Source organism: Streptopelia decaocto (assembly GCF_964273445.1).
Source record: "Streptopelia decaocto genome assembly, chromosome: 15".
In the NCBI taxonomy this organism is placed as follows: domain Eukaryota; kingdom Metazoa; phylum Chordata; class Aves; order Columbiformes; family Columbidae; genus Streptopelia; species Streptopelia decaocto.
The window spans coordinates 3,565,732-3,585,659 of NC_138670.1; the positions used below are offsets into that span (position 1 = coordinate 3,565,732).

General features: G+C 43.1%; 2 protein-coding genes across 12 annotated transcripts in view; one reads left to right on the top strand and one right to left on the bottom strand.

Annotated features, from left to right (window-relative positions):
- The window catches only part of CCDC92 (coiled-coil domain containing 92), an 84,212-nt gene extending 81,269 nt beyond the window's left edge, over window positions 1-2,943 (top strand). For 10 of the 11 annotated variants that reach the window (XM_082065841.1, XM_082065844.1, XM_082065835.1 and 7 more), the window contains one exon: window positions 183-2,943. In XM_082065841.1, the coding sequence (XP_081921967.1) occupies window positions 183-958 (776 nt within the window). In that variant the 3' untranslated portion in view covers window positions 959-2,943. The remainder of the gene's footprint in view (window positions 1-182) is intronic. The other variant, XR_014185438.1, reaches the window with a different exon arrangement.
- A 197-nt stretch (window positions 2,944-3,140) lies between these two features.
- The window catches only part of DNAH10 (dynein axonemal heavy chain 10), a 48,101-nt gene continuing 31,313 nt past the window's right edge, over window positions 3,141-19,928 (bottom strand). Inside the window, exons 51-74 of the mRNA XM_082066182.1 lie at window positions 19,400-19,561; window positions 18,674-18,848; window positions 17,852-18,033; window positions 17,321-17,457; window positions 16,215-16,432; window positions 15,605-15,826; window positions 14,890-15,037; window positions 14,085-14,364; window positions 13,504-13,733; window positions 12,536-12,809; window positions 12,004-12,108; window positions 11,339-11,493; window positions 10,428-10,582; window positions 10,006-10,189; window positions 8,979-9,179; window positions 7,586-7,795; window positions 7,140-7,235; window positions 6,556-6,727; window positions 5,902-6,033; window positions 5,614-5,825; window positions 5,364-5,531; window positions 4,978-5,158; window positions 3,796-3,941; window positions 3,141-3,367 (exon numbers count right to left, since the gene is read on the bottom strand). Coding sequence (XP_081922308.1) covers window positions 3,221-3,367; window positions 3,796-3,941; window positions 4,978-5,158; window positions 5,364-5,531; window positions 5,614-5,825; window positions 5,902-6,033; window positions 6,556-6,727; window positions 7,140-7,235; window positions 7,586-7,795; window positions 8,979-9,179; window positions 10,006-10,189; window positions 10,428-10,582; window positions 11,339-11,493; window positions 12,004-12,108; window positions 12,536-12,809; window positions 13,504-13,733; window positions 14,085-14,364; window positions 14,890-15,037; window positions 15,605-15,826; window positions 16,215-16,432; window positions 17,321-17,457; window positions 17,852-18,033; window positions 18,674-18,848; window positions 19,400-19,561 — 4,292 coding nt within the window. The 3' untranslated portion in view covers window positions 3,141-3,220. The remainder of the gene's footprint in view (window positions 3,368-3,795; window positions 3,942-4,977; window positions 5,159-5,363; window positions 5,532-5,613; window positions 5,826-5,901; window positions 6,034-6,555; window positions 6,728-7,139; window positions 7,236-7,585; window positions 7,796-8,978; window positions 9,180-10,005; window positions 10,190-10,427; window positions 10,583-11,338; window positions 11,494-12,003; window positions 12,109-12,535; window positions 12,810-13,503; window positions 13,734-14,084; window positions 14,365-14,889; window positions 15,038-15,604; window positions 15,827-16,214; window positions 16,433-17,320; window positions 17,458-17,851; window positions 18,034-18,673; window positions 18,849-19,399; window positions 19,562-19,928) is intronic.

A 19,928-nucleotide genomic window follows, 5' to 3' on the forward strand; every position in this document is an offset into this window, starting at 1 on the left:
AGCCTGACCTTGTCTTCCTGGAGAGCTCCGAGAGCTGCTCCATCACGTTCCAGCCAGTCTGGCAGTTGCCGTGGGAGAAATTCCTCTTAAGAACCAGAGGATTTGCAAAATGGCTCCAATTTGAGCAAGTTTTACTTAGTGGCTACTGTTAACTTGAAACACTTGTGCTTCTCCTGTTCTAGGAAATGGTAGTTCAAGAAGCGATGAACTCAAAAGAAAGTGCGAAGATCTTGAAGCTCAGCTGAAAGTCAAAGAAGCTGAAAATAATGAATTGTTGAAAGAACTTGAACAAAAGAATGCAATGATAATGGTGCTGGAAAATACTATTAAAGAAAGAGAAAAGAAGTATTTGGAAGAGTTAAAAATGAAAAGCCATAAGCTCAATATGTTGTCAAGTGAACTAGAGCAGAGAGCGAGCACTATTGCTTATTTAACTTCTCAACTGCACGCTACGAAGAAGAAGCTGATGAGTTCAAGTGGGACGTCGGAGGGGACCCCTTCCGGCAGTCCCGTCTTGTCCAGCTATAAGCCGTCCCCTCCCAAAGACAAACTGCCCGAGACTCCACGGCGCAGAATGAAGAAGAGTCTGTCAACACCGCTCAACCCCGAGTTTGAAGAAGCCTACAGAATAGGGTCGGAGAGCAGGAAGCTGCTGTTGAGAGAGCCCGTGGATGCCATGCCCGACCCCACGCCCTTCCTGTTGGCCAGGGAAACAGCCGAGGTGCATCTTATTAAGGAGAGGCCGTTAGTTATTCCACCCATCGCTTCAGACCGCGCGCCCGGTGAATCGCACAGCCCAGCCCGAGAGAAGCCGCACAAGGCACACATTGGGGTGGCCCATCGTATCCACCACGTCGCGCCATCGCAGCCGCAGCCGGAGGTCGAGACGCTGGCGGTGGATCAGGTCCATGGCAGCAAGGTGGTCAGAAAGCACTCAGGGACAGATAGAACTGTTTGAGTAAAATCACTAAAATGCTCTGTTGCTGTTGATGCACTGTGATCCTGTAGGATAAATAGCACCTGCAGTAAAGTTTCTTTTGATGCCCCATGCATGCCAAACTTCTTCCAGATACATCATTAATAGATTACGCTCCTCTAATGAAACCTAATAACGACTGTGTTCATATGGCAAGGTATGTAACTATCCATGCTGTGGCCAAATCAGGGGTACCTGACCGCTTGCTTCTGAGCACTGCTCCATGTATTGTAACTACACATGTGGACAAAGGCACGGGCTGCAGGCTGCGTTGTTAATCAATACGAGTGAAACAAATTTAACTAGAAACCTGCAGCAACATGTATTGGCTGTCAACAGTTGAACTGTCAGTGGGTCTTTTGTCTTCACTGTGTATGCGAGCACTTCAGACACAACCCGACTCTCCACAACAAAGCCTGTCTCACAGTAGCAATGAAAATAAGGCAGTTGTAAGGACATTGAAAAAAAATCCAAGGATATCTTTTCCTTCACATGCACGTGCTCTCAATCGCAAATTGTCTTTGTAATTTCTCAGAATCCTGACAGTCTCAGCAAGCATTACTTACATTATAAATACTTTTGTTTGTGGCTTTAAGTAAAAAGGCATTTGGGGGAGGGCTAAAGCACTCCTTAAAAGAGCTAATGATCCTCAGAGAAATAGTATGAACACTGGCTTGTTTGCATTGGTTGTTTTGTTTTGTTTTGTGGTGGTTTGGGGTTTTTTGGTTGTGTGTTTTTTGTTGGTTTTGTTTGTTTTTCTCCTTTTTAAGTTGACTGGCTCTATTACACATTTTACACTAGTCAGTACACTGCTCCTGTAGCACCTTCCATACTGGCTCGGAGCTCTTTTTCCAGGGAGAAAAACGTTAACTGGCTGTCCAATATGGAAACGGTTCTTCATGCTCTAACCTGCACTTTTTTTTTTGTAAAGGGATTATTTTTGTTTCCTGAAAACCCTAGTCTTGTTCTGGGCATCCTCAGTGCTGGCTTCTGCCAGCTTTGGAAACCTGAGCTGTTCCTCTAAGATGTGTGTCTTTAGTTTTAAATTTACCTAATGTAACCAGTTTGAACAGGAGGAGAACCTGGCATCCTTGATTTTTGTCCTTGTGGACTGGATGGTCTTGCCTTGCACTTGCCCTGGTTCCCCTACTCCTTTGCAGTAAGCAACAGGTAGACCCTACAGCTTTTAGACTACTTGAGTATTTTTTTATTATTATTTTTTTTTCCTAGGAAAGAAAGGCATACTGAGAGCTGTGAGAGTTTATCATTTGGGGAAAGGAGCACAAATTTGACCATTTTTCTTAGATTCTGATCAGCACCTCCAGCTCACCTCTGCTTCACTCTTGTCTGCAGCCTCTGAGTAGGACCAGCAAGAACCAATGGCTCCCAAATGCTGCTAAGCTTATGATGTGCCTTCAAAACCTCAGAACGTGTAATCCCTGTGCGAGCTGGGGAGGGGTCCCCGCCTGCCCTCGCTCCTTCCCCGCCAGCCGTACTCTGCCCCTCCTGAGCTTTCCCTGTTCTCCCCACCCGTGGTCCTGCTGAATGTCCTGTGCAGCATGACAGCTTATACAGCGGGGTGGTTCCCCGCGGGGAGGGTTTGACCGTCCACTGCCCCGTGCGCCCGCGCGACTCGCTCACCTGCTGTTCTGAAGCCCGAGGACGACTCGTCGGTGTTCCGCCTGGCCGGCTGCGCGGTAGGATTTATCTCACGACTGGTGGGGAGGGAGGGGGAAAAGCCGCGTTCCTGGAAAACGGCTGGTTAAGGAGAGTTTGTTATTCTGTGGTTTTTAAGTGTTTTGCATTAACCAGCAGTGGCTTTGGTTTTTTTGTGGGTGTTGCCATATTTTTATGGCGATGTGTTGTATGACTGATCTACCCTGCCACTTGTTCAAGGATGATGGAAGGCACCGCTTCTAAACACAGCAGAAGTGATGCTTTGGGCAATTAAAAACGTTTCTTACAACAATCCAGGCAAACCTTAGTCTTTGTGTGTGCGAGACTAACTTATCACCTTTTATATACATGACCAGCTTGGAGCATTTCTAAAAGGAAATGCAAATTATGAAAAACACATTTTACTTCAAATGTGTTTATTGATAGTACAAGTCTGGTTGTACCATACTATTTAACACAGGTGTGCCTAAGCAAACACTCTCCCACCCATGGTGTGAATCTTTGCATAGTTTAATTCCGGAACCAAAGAGGTGGAGTCTGTGGAGATCTAGTGCCACCTTCAAATGGTCAGTCTGCATTCAAGGTGAGACAAACGCCCTGGAGGACCCAGTGGGAAATGTGCTTTGTAGTGTAAAGATCAGCTTCGAAAACAAGGCCCACGCCCATCGCGTTCCTTCTCATGGAGGTTGTGTACACGGGGGTCCGGAGGGTGTTCTGAAAGAGCACGGAGGAAAGGAGGACACTGAGAGCCTGAAGCACCACGTGAAGCGGGAAACAAGAAGGGCCTCCAGGAGAGATGACGGGCTTCAGTGTTAAATGACTGATACCCAGAAAATGTAAATACCCTTTATGTCATTAACTGGTAATGGGAAATAATGAAAAGAGAGCAGAAACTATGAGTGGCCCAATTGCCTGCATGGAAAAGAGGCAACAAATGTATTTACTAACCCCCCACCTTGATTGTCACTCCTAGAAAATAAAATCTTTAGTGGTGGTTCCTGTAGGAGCAGTGTTCAACTGCACGCCAGCGCTAATGATAAAATACCGCGGCTGGTGCTACGAGCGGGGGGCACTACCAGCTCCCAGGATGTGGAAACAGCAGTTAATATCCTCGCTGTCCCTTGTGCCCCCGGAGGCCGTACCTGCAGCCTGAGCCTGTGCGCTTCTGTGGGGATTATCCTGAGCACCGGCAGCTCCACCACCAGGACCCCGGGCTGGCTCTTGGCGAGGCAGCCGCGCTCCGTGTCCCAGGCTGCGCCTTCCAGGAATAGCCCGGAAACAAAGCAGCCTGTGCAGGCAGAGAACGCAACACCCCACGTGAACAGAGCTACTGACCATCAGCTCAGCACCAGCGTCCCCGCAGTAGCTGTCCTGGGCACTTGGTCATGACAAAACCCACTTCATCATGCCAGACGGTAGCTACACAGAGGTACATTTATGCGTGGTGTTTGTTTTTATAATACAACTGTGACCTACTATGTTGTTTTTTTTTTTTTTCCCCAAATTAAAATCCTCAGTTGCACTAGGTAGATAGCTAAACATTATTAGGAATAAAAACCAATTTGCTTTTCTTGCTTTTCTTCCCCGCCGTGAGTGCCAACTCCAATTACTTGCCCAAGTAATAGCCCAGTTGTAAGAGCTAACTTACTTTAACTAACTCCTGTGGGGCTGCTCGTTAGAGCAACAGGTGAAGGGTGGGGGTGCAGTTGTTCTAGTACAAATACCAAGATTAAATGTTAGTAAATAAAGAGCAGTCTGGGTAAGCCCCTGAGGTGACTTATTTTTAACTGAAAGTTAGATTTAGCAAAAACAATCAGATTTTTTTTTCCCCTCAGGTTTAGTACTCAAAAGCATTGCTTAGCTGTCCTCTTTACCCAGAGTTTGCTATCTTTAGTAATTAGAGCGCTGCTAGTCATAGAAATTTTACAAAGATACATTTACATAATAAATCATATATTGTTGCATTTACTTTTTGTTTAAATATACTTCAGTATATTATTTATGGTGTAAATAGATCTTTATAAACCTGCTAAGACTGGTAATGTTGTAGCCATTAAGAAAATATATCTACAGATATAAGGATAGAGCAGGGGAGAAGTGAAAGTTCAAACACGTGCTTGTGGGTGAAAAGAGCAGAAGGCAGAAGCTGGTGGTTGCAGAACCCAGAGCCCGGCTCCTTCCCCCGGAAATCATGGGGACTGTGAAATGCAAACCCAAGGGTCGTGTCTGCACACGTATCGTCTCAGTCATTTACTCAGTACGCCAGGCAGTTTCACCCATTAACTACTTCATCATTTTTGCCAAATAATCATAAAAATGCCCACCTTGAGTTGACGCTTCGGTGACGTCTTCTGCTCTCGTGTACGTGGTCACCTCCGTGTAGAGGGTGGAGTGATCCAGGGGCCACTTGTTTTTCCTGCAGGTGGCTTGAACCAGAGCGGTCAGGTAGGACTCGGGGATGTGGAGGCCCGAGAGCCACATCACCTTTGGCTCCCCCTCGTTAACCTGCAGTCACAGAGGACAACCTGCGGCAGCTGCTTCTCCCACCACACCTGCCTCAGCTGCTCTCTTACAGCCATAGTCATGCAGTGATTCGTTATCGATCTAGGTGGTGATTAGTTCAAGTAACTTATCTAAATCATTGCATGTTCACCGACTCTGCACCAATTTCCATAGCATAGTACACAAAAACCTGTCTGGAGACACTTACCCAGCTGGTGTACTGGTTATACCGAGCTCCGAAGAAAATAATCCAGTTTCCAAGTGTTTTGAGTGTGTCGGGGGCCAGGCGCCGCCAGATGCCAGGAATCTGTCCATTAAAAAGAGCCCGAGCCACATCGTCCAGTTCACTGCTCATCCCGACTTCCCCCGCCAAGGCCTGGAAAGACGGTGAGAGGCTGAGAGCCCACCTGGGGCAGGTAAAACCAGAATGAGCATCTTGGAGCCGTGTTCTTACTTACACGTTGTAGTTCAGCCAATGACTTTGCCATTCGAATGATCAGCTTGTTAAAACGTTCCAGTTCCTGCAACAGCACCACAGTCGTAGGGGTTATCGCTCGTCCAAAAGTTTTCCGTAGCTGCTCAAGATCAAATACTTGCGGTATTTTGTTTTCTATATCCTTAGCAACATTTGCAATATATTCATCGCGACTAATTCCCGCACCAGTTTCACCTGAAACAAAAATGGTTTAGTGAGACCACCTCATTAGTCACATTCGCAAAACACATCAAAGCAATGGAGAACTGACCTGTTTGAGGCTGCAGCTCAAGAAGATGAGACCAGATATCGCGAACAGCCTGTGTGTAATACCCAATCTCAGCATTTGCATGAAGACCGAACACCTCTGGAGTATTAGCAAGTGGCAGAGATTCTATCGCCTCTGCAATACAAAACCGTGCTTCCTGAAGATGTGATATATTAAACCACAGCTACCAGGCAAAGAAAACAACAACAACACTGCAGAGAACTGCATGAGCCATTTTTGTTACTGCTCTGCTTGGAAAAATAATCTGGGGTTGAGACACTGCAAGGCTCAACTCAAGATTTTTAAGCATGAAATATGCGCGCGCGCGCGCACACACACACACACACACACTCTCTCCCCCATGGAAATGTATCACTTAATAATTAAAAAAACTAACACGCTGTTTACCTGGGGAATATTTTTTTTAAGAAATGAGGAGCTGGCTGGTGAGCTCGCATTACAAAGGGCTGCTGGTATAAAGCATCAGTGGATTGCAACATACACACACACACTCACACTCACACTCACATGCAATGCTTGACATTCTTTTCAACTACTCAATTCCAGCAATGGTCATATGGAGATAATAAATACTGTAAGAAGCCTTTTTTTTTTTTTTATAATGCTGACTTAGGTATCAGGAAAAGCATTTCTTACCAACAAAGTCATCTTTTTCAACCCCTTGTGGTATTTTATAGTCAACTGTGTCATTTTTATAAAAATGAAACGTTTGGAATGTGTCAAATATGAAATCGCCAAGGTACTCATCCATATAGACGGTCAGAATGCGACGATCGAAGCTATCAATTGCGCGCCCACCATACATGACCTAGAAATGAGTCACATCAATGTTAGAGCTGCTGCCCGGCACATCTCACACCCAGCACCGCAAGAGCTTTAGACGTCTGCGTGCAGCTCCCACATCAGGAACACTGCGCAGCACGAAAAATACCGCGAGGTTGTGCGGTTCAGTACCTTTCATCAGAGGATCCCCAGGGCTCCCTCACTCTAAATTAATTAAGCACCATAACTCCCCTGTTGTGCTGTTACACACGATGGCCCCATTTCACGGAGACAATGAGATTAAGGGAGTTGCTCAGGGCTGCACTGGAGTTTCAGGATCACTCAGGGGAGGTTCTCCAGCGGCTTTGCTGGAGGGTACAGCCCGTGTGGAAAGAAAGTGTCATGGATCTGGATTCTTTAACCAGCAACTGTTCCTTAGTGACATTGTACACACTCACCTCCCCAATAAGGTATTTGAGACTGCTCCAGGGGATTTTATCATCGTTTTGTTCAAAAGCTTTTGTCAGGTATGTGTTAAGAATTTCCATGCAGACCTAATAAAGTTGTTGGAACACGTGAGATAAGAAGATCAGCTATACATATTCATAGGTTTGCTTGAAAAGTAACAATCATTTCTTTCTCAAATAATTGAAAAGTATAAATCCTCATAAGAAAAGGAACCCATGAGAGAGGCAACATAAACATGAAGCATTTGGAATCCGCTTAATTTTTAGTGGCCAAAATTGACATTATAGAAGATTGAGAATTTACATGAGTCCACAGCAGCAGGAAAAAAAAAGGTAAGAAAGGATGTGAGAAAGGATTAAAGCTGGATAGATTAATTGTTTTCAAAAGTAATCTGAGCAACTCAGGAATATGAGAGTCATTGTAATTATTTTCTTACCTGGAAATCAGATTCATTAAAATCATAGGGTACGTTCCAGCCAACCTTCCCAAACTTCCTTCTCTCCTGAACCACAGCATGGAAAAATGCCAAGACGTAGACTAAGGATTTAAAGGCAGGATGTGGGCACTGCTCTAAGGCTTCCTTGGGCATTCTGAAGTAGGTGGCTCTCATGTTCAGTTTCAGACCATTAGGTGGTTCTGTCACAACCTATCAAAAGTATTAGGGAAGCCATCAATTACCGGATAGTCCAGGAAAATAAGCTGCAAACATATCACGCTCTCTAAGGAAGGTATACAATGGAAGCTTGAAACTTTTGAACAGCTTTCCAAATTCATATAAATATGCAATTTTTTCTTAAGTAAAGATATGAAACTGACCTTTTAAGTTCATCAAGGTAAACACACATATGTAAAGAGAAACTTGGTATTACTTCAGAAATAGTCATGTTATTGGAAAGACATTATTATTTATCTTACTGAAATAGTACTTGACACATTTTGGTGTGTCCTACATACCACCACAGTGAAACAGCTTAACAGGCTCTGATATCACTTTACTGATCATCAAATGGAGGCAGAACCAGCTTCCTGGCAGCTTTGTCAAAGTGCCATCAAACCTCTGTTCTCACTGCCCATGGCTAGACCTAGAAAGTGCAGATTTGCAGTCTCAAAGATGCTTTCATGCTCACTTCTCCCCAGCGCAGCACTAAGCCCCCGCAGAGCTGTCACTGATGCCCTGGAGCACATGTTGGCTGAAGCTTTCGTGCCACTGCCTTTAAAAAACTGTGAAATAAAATTATTACATTTACAGGACTGGTTCACCACAACAGCAGTGAAGCAGCCATAGCAAATAACATTAGGACAGCATCGTGGCTTGTGCCTTCAAAATAATCAGCTCAGCTTGCTGGTGATAAATGCTGCAGCCTGAAGTAGCAGCTGGAAACCATTATCCTATTAGGACGTCTGCGCCACTGGCACTGCTGCCAGGCCAGACACAGACCTCGCTCCTGCACTTCAGCATCAGGACTGACACGACTATTTCTGTCTCTCCGGATATTCCTCACTTGTGGCAGCATTGGAGTCTAAAGAGCATTTGTCACATTTCCAGGTTGACTCTCAAACCTCTACTCTGAAATAACTGCTTCAGAAACAAACAAACAAACAAACAAACAAACAACTGCTGAACAGCCTTCACCCAAAGGAAAAATCACCAGAAGATAAACAGGATGATTAAAAAAAGGATTTGGCTTATAAAGACAAAAAGTTAGGACATACAGCCCAAGTCAACACGCTGCACGTTCTGGTCATGCTCCTCCCCAAGCCCAGCTGTTTTGCTCTAGAAGAGCAGCAGGACGTGCCCTTCTGACCCGGGTGTCCCCGCTGCACGGTACCTTTAGGGACTTCTGCAGGATTCCAATGGGGAAGCCCTCTGTCGGGTCAGTGGTGAGCCAGAGGCGAAAGTCCGGGTGAGGCTCCGTAATGTTCTCCAGGGCCTTTTCCAGACTGACAAGCCACTTCACCAAAAGGTGACAGTTCTGCAACATGAGCCACTCTCCAGTAACCACCACGTTCTCCAGCATCTGCAAAGCAATCTTAAGAGAGGGAAAGAACCGTCCGTGAGTAACTCTCCCTTTCTCCTGAGAGCAAACTGGCCCTGATGGGTTAGCGCAATGGATTTCTTCCTGCACACTCAGCCTTTCACTTAGTTTTAGCAGATTTACCAGAAAGCTCCTTGCTGAGAACAGACCTGTTCCAATACCACAAGAAGTTGCTCTGAGATGCATTTTTATTTAATTAATTCCTTGTGAAATTCAAAGTCATGCAAAGCATTGAAATATTTCAAAACAGTACAGGAGTGTGCATGTCCCAAAAGAGGGTGAAGATCAGAGCCCAGGAAGCGGTGGTCTAAATGAATCTAATAGTTCTCCTAATGACTGAATTCACAGCAAATTCAGGCAGTTACTGAGCTTTGGGCATCCCTGCCTTAGTGTCCATAACAAAAAGGAAAGCTACAGCAATGACAAAAAGAGCAGCAGGATATCTTTTTGGCAACAAACACTGTGACTTCACCTCATGTCCACACACAGAGACACAGGGTCACTAATTAACTTTTGCGAGGCTGCAGAGTAACATCTTCCCAGCTCAACTATTTTTTAACAGATGACAGTATCATTCTGCATCTACCCTTACCCCAACCATAAAATCAGCCCAAATGCCCCCTTTTCCCATTACAGGGAAGCATTATTCCCAGGCTGGCAAACCATGTGCTATGTCTGAACCACAAAGGAACTCCATTTTAAATAGAGCAGGCCTTTGGAAAGGAAATTTGGACAGGCCCTCAACATTAGAAGCACGATTTGCAATTCACAGACAAACTGGCTTGCACACAGCACGTCCCTCCCCTCCCACCAAAGTTACCTTTTCTTGGCCTTGTCCCATGGCGAGTAATTTGAGTTTATCCCCTCCAAAGCCTATCTTCTCGGCCAGTTTCATGAGGTCACTGACAGGATCAGAGCCAGGACTTAAGATAAAAACAACTGGTGAGTAAGGACTGCTCTGCTCAAAGATCGCTTCAAAGCTGATCACTGGGGGCTGCACATACCTGGTAGGAGAAAGAAGCAAAATAAACTGCTAATTTGCACAAAAGCAGCCATCTTGTGTAAAAGGTGACTTAGCCATCAAAGCTCACTGCAGACTGCACGTGGAAATGATACAGGGACAAATCATGCTCTGTTGTTCAGGCAAATTACAAAATCATCTACATTGTTGATTTACAACTGCAATTCTGTGTGAAATACGTGAATGGTGTGGTTTGGATTTGAAAGAACAGAGTGACTTACTCCTCGCTCATCGTCAGAGTAACGTAGTCCGTTACTGCCCGATAGAGCCGGTCCACCCGGAAACACCGTAAGAGCAGGAGCTTCTGAAAGGCTGTGAGGTTGTCCTGGTAGTACATGGGCAACGGCAGCTGCTCCAGAGCATCTGTATCGTACCACTGGCCAGACAAGACAGGAGACCGTGCACATGGATCAAATAGCTCTATCAATGAACAACTATGAAAGCAGCCAAAGAAATTTGGTTAACAAGGGGCCAAGAGACACAAGGAGAACGAAGACTAAAGTCAATCAGCCGCAAAGAAATATTAAAAGATTAAGTGAATGTAAAAAATTCAATTTTTTTCCATACATTCAAGTCCAGAAACACATTTGTACTTTAATTTTATGTCAGGTAATTCTCTGAAGATACAGAAAACAGCATCTCAAGCAAGTATTAACAGATTGCTTACAGAACAACTTCTTATAAAGCAAGAAGACGTGGAATGAAACTCAAGGCAGAACAAAGGAAAGTCTGTGTGTGTAACCAGCCTATAGAACTCACTGCCACAAGAAGATCAAAGTACAATTTAGCAGTACAAAAATAACAGTGAAATGTTCACTGTTGAAATCAACAGCAAAAATTCCACTGACTTCAACAAGGCAAATAACTCATCTAAGGCATTTGACCGGAAAATAAAAAAAATCTACAGTATACCAGGGAATAATTTTTTTTTGTTGGTTTTTAAATAATAAGAGCCCTAAATCTTCTGGAAACAAGCCAGTCACTGAGGTCAAGAAGAAAAGCAAGGCCTTGACAGAAAAAGCTGGTGGTGACATGCCTCCTGCCGAGCGCTATGACACATTGCATCATACTTGAACATTTAATACCAGAATAAAAACAAGGAGAGGGAATAGGATTGCAGAAAAGCACGTACATTTTTCCATACATCTGGATTTTTTGCCACATCATCTGGAAGAGATTCAAATTTCTCAGGAAATAGTTCAGACAAGCGAATTAGGTCTTCCCAGCCTTGATCTGGAAGCCAAGCATACGGTTTCTTTCGCGCACTCTTCTCCAGGGAAATATTGCCTAGTCACATTCAGAAACCAGAGAGAATGCCCATGTCATAAATTCTCCAATACACGACCACACATACAGTCCCACTGCACAGAGGAACCAACTGGAAATTTGTTTCTGGAAGCACTATAAGATTAAACCAGTCTGCTGAAGAAAAGGTGGCATTTTACAAGTGCTTGCAAAAGCCAGAGTTGTATCTTTGCAACCATTTCTAAAGTTATTTATACATAGTCAGAAAATAACTAAAGTAGGTTATTTTTTCAGGTAACATCCTAACAATTAGCCAATGTGAGATTTGTCAACATCTGCAGAGAAATTAGCCCCATTGCTGTTTAAAAAGGTGAAAAGAATAGAAATAGCAGAATCCACAATTTGTGTAAACCAACACTGTTCAGCTGTCTTCAGTGGTTTCTCTAGGCACTAGCTCTTACAGCAAATCCTGTCTAGTCAAAACCATTTCTGAAAGATCTTGTAGTTATTGCTACATATAGCTATATATTTATATATAAATATTCACTTTACCTTTCAAAAAGAACTCCAGTTCTTCTTGTGGAACTCTGCCTTCAGCTTGTTCTATCCTGACAGTCATATTAAAGGAGAACAGTAACTTGTGCTTCTCAAACAAACCTGCATTAAAACCACAATATTTTCAAAAATCAGCTGCTAGAACTTGTGGAACTGGAGCAATATTTAAATCCCCATTCTGCATCTGGTCACCCCACAAAGATCACAGTGATCAAAGATGGGGCTTTGGATCAGGCTTCCAGAGTCAAAACAGCACCTGGGAGCTACAGCCAGGGATGTGAGATCCACAGCTGGGATTTACCGTTTGTAACTGTATTAAGAAAAGCATTTCTGTAAAAGTTACATTGGTAATATTTCTTCAAACAGAATTATCAGGGAGTAAAGTGCAAATCATGACCAATGCTGAGAACTGAGCATTAGTGAATTCACTGCTGGTAACTTGTCTTTTTAACGTAAACCACCCAAAGGCAGCGCTTTGTAACGAGCGTTTGCACAACACAGCATCAGCCCATCACTAAATCACACTGACCTGTGCAGCCGTAGTTGTAGGTGTTGAAAGTCAGTGTATCCATGATGGTTTTTAACCTCTTTGGAAGAATAGGACTGGGCATGGATTTCCGAAGGGAGAATCCAAAAACCTCTAAGAAGGAGACCAGGGAGAATTGATACATGATGTTGACAATTGCCATTTCTGATAAAACGGAGAATAAAATGGCCCCTCTCTTGGCAGCGGGTCTGTAGCCATCTCGAAGACGATCAATATCCACCGCTGTTGTCTCAGCCAGTTTCAGTTTTTCAATCACCTAGCCATGATTTTATACACATGTAATTACTGCACTCATCTATAGTATGTATGTTATATCACAAGTGGCAGAGCTATTCAGTTCCTGCCTCTCTATGTTGACTATTTGGGAATCTGGGTAGGTGACCCTAAAGAAGTAGTATGAATTGTAAAAATCAAAAGTTAGATAAAATTAATCCCACCCTGTACATTTATTAAAAGTAAAGACAAAGATTTACACAAACAGGGTGGGAAAGGCCCTCTGGGGATCTTTAGTTCAACCTCCTACCCGAAGTCGGACTGTGACCAGCACTAGATCAGGTCAGCTGGGGTTTTGCCCAGCTACAGCCTGAAAAACTTGCAAGGATGAAGATTCTACATCCTCTCTGAGTAACAAATATCTTAATTTTTCATTTCAGATCTGATACAAGATAAGACCAAGGTCGTTTCAGAGCTGAAAGAAATATGTGTTCTTTGCTTTAGAACTGTAAGCAACCATCACTTTGGTCCTGACAAGGACCTTCCTGAAGATACAGTTTGGTTCTCTGACCCAATAAAACACTGCCCAATACTGAAAGATGCAACATATTCATAAGAAAACTCTCAATTTCCTTTCAAACTTATTTCTAGCTTTAAGGGTGAAAGATGATGCACAATGAAAAAGGAAAGACTATGTTCTTTAGTAGATATCCTTCCAAAAAGCCCAGAGCCGGTACCTCAGTAGCTTTAGTTTTTGTCTCTTCCAGGGTTTGCACCAAGTCCAAGTTGTCCAACATGTTTCCTGTGGAAGACGTCAGTTCCCGAAGGAGAGAGTCTTCCAGATCTTTCAGCAGGTTTTTGTTGGCACTTGTCTCCTGGATGAGATTTTCTCTCTGTTCTTCCAATTCCCTTCTTTCAAAACCCGTAATGACGCTGAGCAACTGATCCTCCAGGCCCTTCAGTGTAACTACAGATACAACACATGTACAGCACAGTCTTTTTTTAAACACAAGGAGAGCTTTTACACAACTTATTTCATCTCAGTCATCTCATAAAACAGCAATGCAACGGAGTGACTTGGTTAATAACTCTATATCTTAATTCTACCAAAGCGTCCTAACTTAACAGATCCAAGTAGAGATATTTTGCTCGGTTTCAGATTAAGAGAAGTGAGAATTTTCTGTTAAATCAGATGCCAAGTATAAGGGAGACTATGAATTTTTTAGATTTCCATTGCTATTTCAGACAAACATCCAGGCCCTAAATTTGCACTACAGCATAATCACTACTTTGTTACTAAACAAGCATTTTTGCTTACCTGTATAATTGATAACGACAGCTTTGCCAAACACAGAGGGAGAATACTTTGGGTTTGATAATTTGGTGTTCAGGTACAATCGAAAATTACTGTCATAGTCAACCTCTTTGTCACCCAGGACAATGAATGTTCGTCCCTGTACAACTTTGATATTCTTCTCTAAGACATTGTCTATCACAGGATCAATGTATTCATCGACACCATGCAACAAGAAAGGGTTTCCATACTTTATGGCCAGCTCCAGCTGTTTGAGGAAATCCGGGTCATTAAAGGAAGCCGTCTGCAAGAGGATAAAGGGAAGATATGAAAAGACAACTGATATTCAGCTTGCTGAATGTTATCATTTTACAATAGTTGCCAGCACTAATGAAATTTGCTCTTTGTTGCTTTTTGTCGTTCCCCTTACAGATGATATAAACTGCACTGGTACGAAACAGTAGAAGTGCTTTGTTTTCTGATTACTTGAGAATAATTTCCATTTGGAGAAGTGTTCTTCAAAGTTCCAACTGTGCCTCTGACTGTGTTAATTGTCCTACATGAAAACTCCATCCTGGAGCTGAAATAAAACACAAGCTACACCAGCCTTTGGTTGTACTGTTTCTGCAGGTACTAAGGTTGGCCAAGAATCCCAAACAATCCTCCCAAAGAATTGAAGGTTATGTGAACAGTGAGTTCACTCTCTGTTTTAGAGACACAGTAGCCAACACATTTGTCAGTACATAATTGGTTCCCCACTCAAGGTGACAGATACTTATGCAGCTTTTAAAACAACCAGTAAAGAGGTAAAATGATAATTTATCTTTACCCTCAGGTTATTTTTTTCTTCTTTCTTCTTAATCCAGTGTAATGCCTGTTGCTGTGGGTCAATACAGAGTGGGAAGCGGCTTCCATATGTTGTCAGGATGCCATTCTGGACAGAGAGCTCATCTGGAGGCAATCCTTGGGAAACCCACCTGGGAACGGAAGAAAGACCAGTCTGGGAGAAAAACTTGATGGGAGAGCAGCACATATCATTTGTCACTAAAATTATGCAATTGACTGACCACACTATTAGACACACAAGTAAACATATAGTGTATGTGATAGTGAGAATAGTGTCAAAACTCAGACTGACTCATTGTCTGAGTCACTTGTAACTACACTTTCCAAACCCTGACTGTTGCATTTGGTGACTAATCCTGCAGTAGCAGATATATGGGCTACCTGGGGATGGGCTTCGTTCCAAATTCATTGAATTCAGTGAAAAGACTCCTGTTGTGCTTTGGGTTGAGCACATACCATAGATAGCTCCTTTAAAAATCTCCCTGGAGTGTGAAGTTCAACAATATATTATAACAAATAGTCTCTGTTAACCAGAAGAAGAAGAATTTGTCTCCTTTGAGACAAAAGTAAAACGGGCTCTCTCTGTCGTAGCTCTGCACCTCCACTCACGATGCCAATTCTGTGCTACAGATTCAGATCCAGACTCTCACTTCACAATTTCACATTCAGCAGTCACTGGGTTTCTTGACTGGACATACCTGCTAACCTCCACCTCGTTGGTCAGGAGGCTTTCCAACCTAAATGGTTGACTGAGAGGAATCTCTCGTGAGATAATATCTTCTTGCCACATTTTATAGACCATTTCATTACGAAACTCCCAGTTGAATGCTCCTTCGTAGCTCAGAAAGGCAGCACAGAGTAGACAGTCTCCAAGCAACCAGACCTTGCGTATTTCAAAGTCCTCTAATTCCTTTGTCCACCTGACAGAATGATAAGGGAATCCTGCATCAGTCTGTACCAGGGAGATGGGGTTTATGTGCAGAATTTCCAGCTGCTGCTACTTTAGATGTAGGTTGAGACAGATCCCCAAATTTACAGTCAGCTGTCCTCTCACTATTATGATGGCCACAGACATTGAGCTCATCTGAACCTTCTTCCTTTTAATCTGAGTTCACCTTCTGCTTCTGCACTAAAAACTGTTAATGTTTTTCAAGAGCTAATGGTTATTATCTCAAAATGAATATCAGCTCTTGTCAAAACCAAACCTCACAGTAAGTGACATTTCCACAACTGTCTCAGTTTGATAGATTTTATCCCTGCACATGACCCTCTAATCTCAAAAATGTCCCTCTTTGAATCTAGACTTACCTTTCGTTCTCAGATTTCAAGCCAGAGATGAGCTTGTCAGCAGCCTCTAATCTTCTCTGCATAAGCTCTGCTTCTTCTTGCAGCTGTTGCTTTTCTGTTATTGCCGCTTGATATTTGTCCCCCAAAGCTTTAAGCTCAGCCTGAAGGGTAGCCAGCTCTGTCTTTATCTTTTCCAGTTCCCGCTTACTTAAGAAATAGTTCCGTTCTAGCCTAGCCACCTACATTACATTATGAAGGAAACACAAGAGTATCAGAGGAAAGAAGGGCTTTGAAGAGAAGTCTTAAATTCTCAGATTTCTTTTGACTATTTCATATATTTCAAAGTGTCCTGGTAATAAACAGTGTAAGCCAAAACAACTGGGACTGTTTCTCACCCACCTCTCCCCATTCCAAACATATACATCACAGTCCGATGCTGCAGCTCCAAAGCAGGTAAATCTAGAGTTTTGTACCCACAAGATACATATAAGCATGTGAGCAGTCCTGCTGACATTGGAGGTCAACAGGACTGTCATCCTGTGACAAAATGGGAGGTTTATCTGCTTAATAACATTACTAAGACCTCAAAAAATAGTCAGGCTCATCATCTAGTGAATATACTTTCCCAGTAGTCAGCTGTATATCATGTCCTTTTCCTGAAAAAAAGTTTGCCAGCATCATCTGTTTGCCATTACATTTCCTCTGGAACACAGCTAACACAGCTAACTTTCCAGTCATTCTAAAAAAGTTAATCAATAGGTCTGTGCTTAAATGATGTGGATGTTGAGCTCAGCTCTGTCCAAATGCCTTGTGTTTTGAAGTCTCTTTCAGTAGACAGCTATAAACTGTGTTTTTCTAACCATGTTAGGTTACAAAATTCCTACTGAACACATTCCTCCATTCTTTGAGCACTGATGCAGATAGGAAACCACATCCCAGCATCATGCCACAACAAACACAGCAGTTTGTAACTGACTACCTGCCTCACTCCTACTGCAGTAGCTTTCCTAAACACCTCCTTGTAAGCACTTCAAAGAGGAGAAATGGGCAGTCTGAAATTGCTGAGTATTATTTTCCTCATCAGGATCATGTTTCATCCTCCTGTGATTTTCATCCACACACTTTACCTTTTCTCTCTTTGGCTTGACTTCTTTAACTACATCACAGTAGCTCATCACTGCTCCAACAAACTTTAACATTCCCTCTCCTGCCCTGCTAATTTGTTTCATTTCAGTGGAGGTGGTGCCGAGATTCTTTAACAGACCTTAATGAGTAAACAGAAAAATACTGCAAGTGCATTGAATTACAGCACAGAAATCCTCCAAGAAATAGCTTTCCCTACCAGCAATATCAAGCAATGCTGTGACAGACCATATGAAACATTTGTCAGAATATTAAAGAGACTCTGACCTTAAGATGAAGCTAGTAGGCTGGACAATACAGTATAACCTGGATGCAACACAGAGCAGAAGGTCTAAGAACTCTGAAAAATCCAGCCACCCCAAGAGTGCAATACCTGCAGCATCGCGGACAGTGCTGTCCCTTTGCACAAAGTGAATCCCACCCTCCCCAACAACACGGGAAGGATCACCGCTGACATAGCTCATCACAATAACAAGATCCTATGCTCATTCCAAGTATACAGATCAGTAATTTACCTCGGACAGCTTTCACTTGGCTCTGAGTGATTCCATCAAAGTCCATCTCCATCAGGGATCTCAGGAAATTTGCCTCAGACATCATTCCTTTGGCTGTCTTCCAGTTTAATTCTTTGTAACCTCTCATTATGAGAACACATTCCAAAACAGTCTGCACCGGCTTAGGGGGTTTTGCAAAGGACCTAGAAAATAGATGAAGGAGAAAATGAAGGAGAAAAAAGAAGAGACAAAGCACATGATGCCAGACTCGCATACTTCCCGTTAAGAAAGTCATTGCAATACAACAGCTACTACGCAGACATCCTACACAAAGTGAAAAAGATCATCCAAGTCAGACATGAAATGATTAACTAGCCGCAAGCTCAAAACCAGTTCTTGTATTCAGACTAATTAATCAATGAAATACTAAAGGATTTCAACAGCAGAAGGCCTAAAATCCTGATCCATTATATTCTTCCCTAGAGCAGTGAAGCAGCTGTCCATTGGGAGATGCAGCACAGGAAGAATTCAGAGACCTACAAGAGAAAGGAAACTAACAAGTGTGTCAGGGAAGGGAGAATCATTGCTATTTTGCAGAGAGCCAACGACTGGATATACTTTCAAATCTATCCCCAAATACAAGATGTATTATAAAAACACAGGAAGAACAGAATAAAAACAGAGGAATAATGAAAGGGTTTGGACAGCCACTGTTGAGGCAAAAAATGTAGCAGTTTCCAGTGCATGAGCCACAGGGTAGAGAATTATGGGTCAGACCCTGCAAATAAGGGTATCTCGGGGAATTTCTAAGAGTTTATGCTACTGTACATCCAAATAAGTCACCTGATCTCAGTAACATCAGACTTGTCAAGCTTCTGAAGTTCCAGTTTGGCAGCTTCTAAAATAGGCATGACTTCAGCCAAAGCTGCCTCGGCAGCCGCCTTCTCCGTAGCGATAATCTTATTCTGTTCCTCTATCTCCACAGCTTTTTCTTCAGCCAGTTTTTTCTTCACCTCAGCTAGGAATTGTAAAGGCAGGACCATAAATGAAATATTCAAATTTGTATACAGAACATAATACTAATATAGATTTGCTCTTGGCTGAAAATCAAAAATTACCATCAACTCAGTACCTTTTTGTTGCTAGCTTGCCAATTTTTACAGTTCCACCACCAGGTTAGGAACACTGTTAGAGTTCCACACAAGAGCATGCATAATCTCTTTTCCTCCCATGCTTCCCCCTGTTTTTCCTCTAATAGTAACTTTCTGAAATCCCTTTCTTGCTAATGCCTCATTCCCACATTACATCCTACACGTTGGAAAGGGAAGACAACGGCAGGAGAAGACTGCATTAAGTTGTGTAAAGTCCTGTAGGCCAAATATATCACAAAGATGGTAACCTGGGCAAGACAGGGGGCCTACTCTCCTAGCATGACACTAGATGAGCACAGACAGAACACGAGGGCTACCTCTAGAAGCAGATGTGGCTCTAAGAGGGTCTTCCAACCCAACCCAGACTACGTGAGCCTTGCTTAGCATGTGGGACACATCAGTAGTGTAAACTACCTACCTACTTCTGTGTTTGTTGAAATCTCTTTTAACAGAGCCTCACAAGCAGCTGATTTTTCTGCTAGCACAATCCTTTGCTCAGCAAGCTTCTGGTTCAGCTCAACCAGCTGGACACTGGCTTCCTTCAGTTTATCTAAGCCCCCCTCCAACCGTTTACATTGTGCTAGGTAGAAAAAAAAAGGGAGAAACATTAGTGATTCATTGATTGTGTATTATCACACAGTAACAGACAATCCCACAGAAAGCAAATATGCTCATAGGTGCACTCTGCAGCGAGGCAACCTTGGTTATGAGAGGAAAATGACTCTGAGAGATTTTTTCTTTCCTAAGCCGCCATCCCAAGATGGTGTTAGTGTCACTTGAGCTGCCACACAGTGGTCCTGTGCCACAACCTGCTTTCCATGTTTTATCCTCTTCACATATTTCAGTGTCCCCTGAGGTACGAATAAGAATTGCTGCTTGAAGAAGAATGCCAAACCTTGAGCTAGGCTGAGCTGGGATTAGGTTTAAACAGACTCTTCCACAAGCAG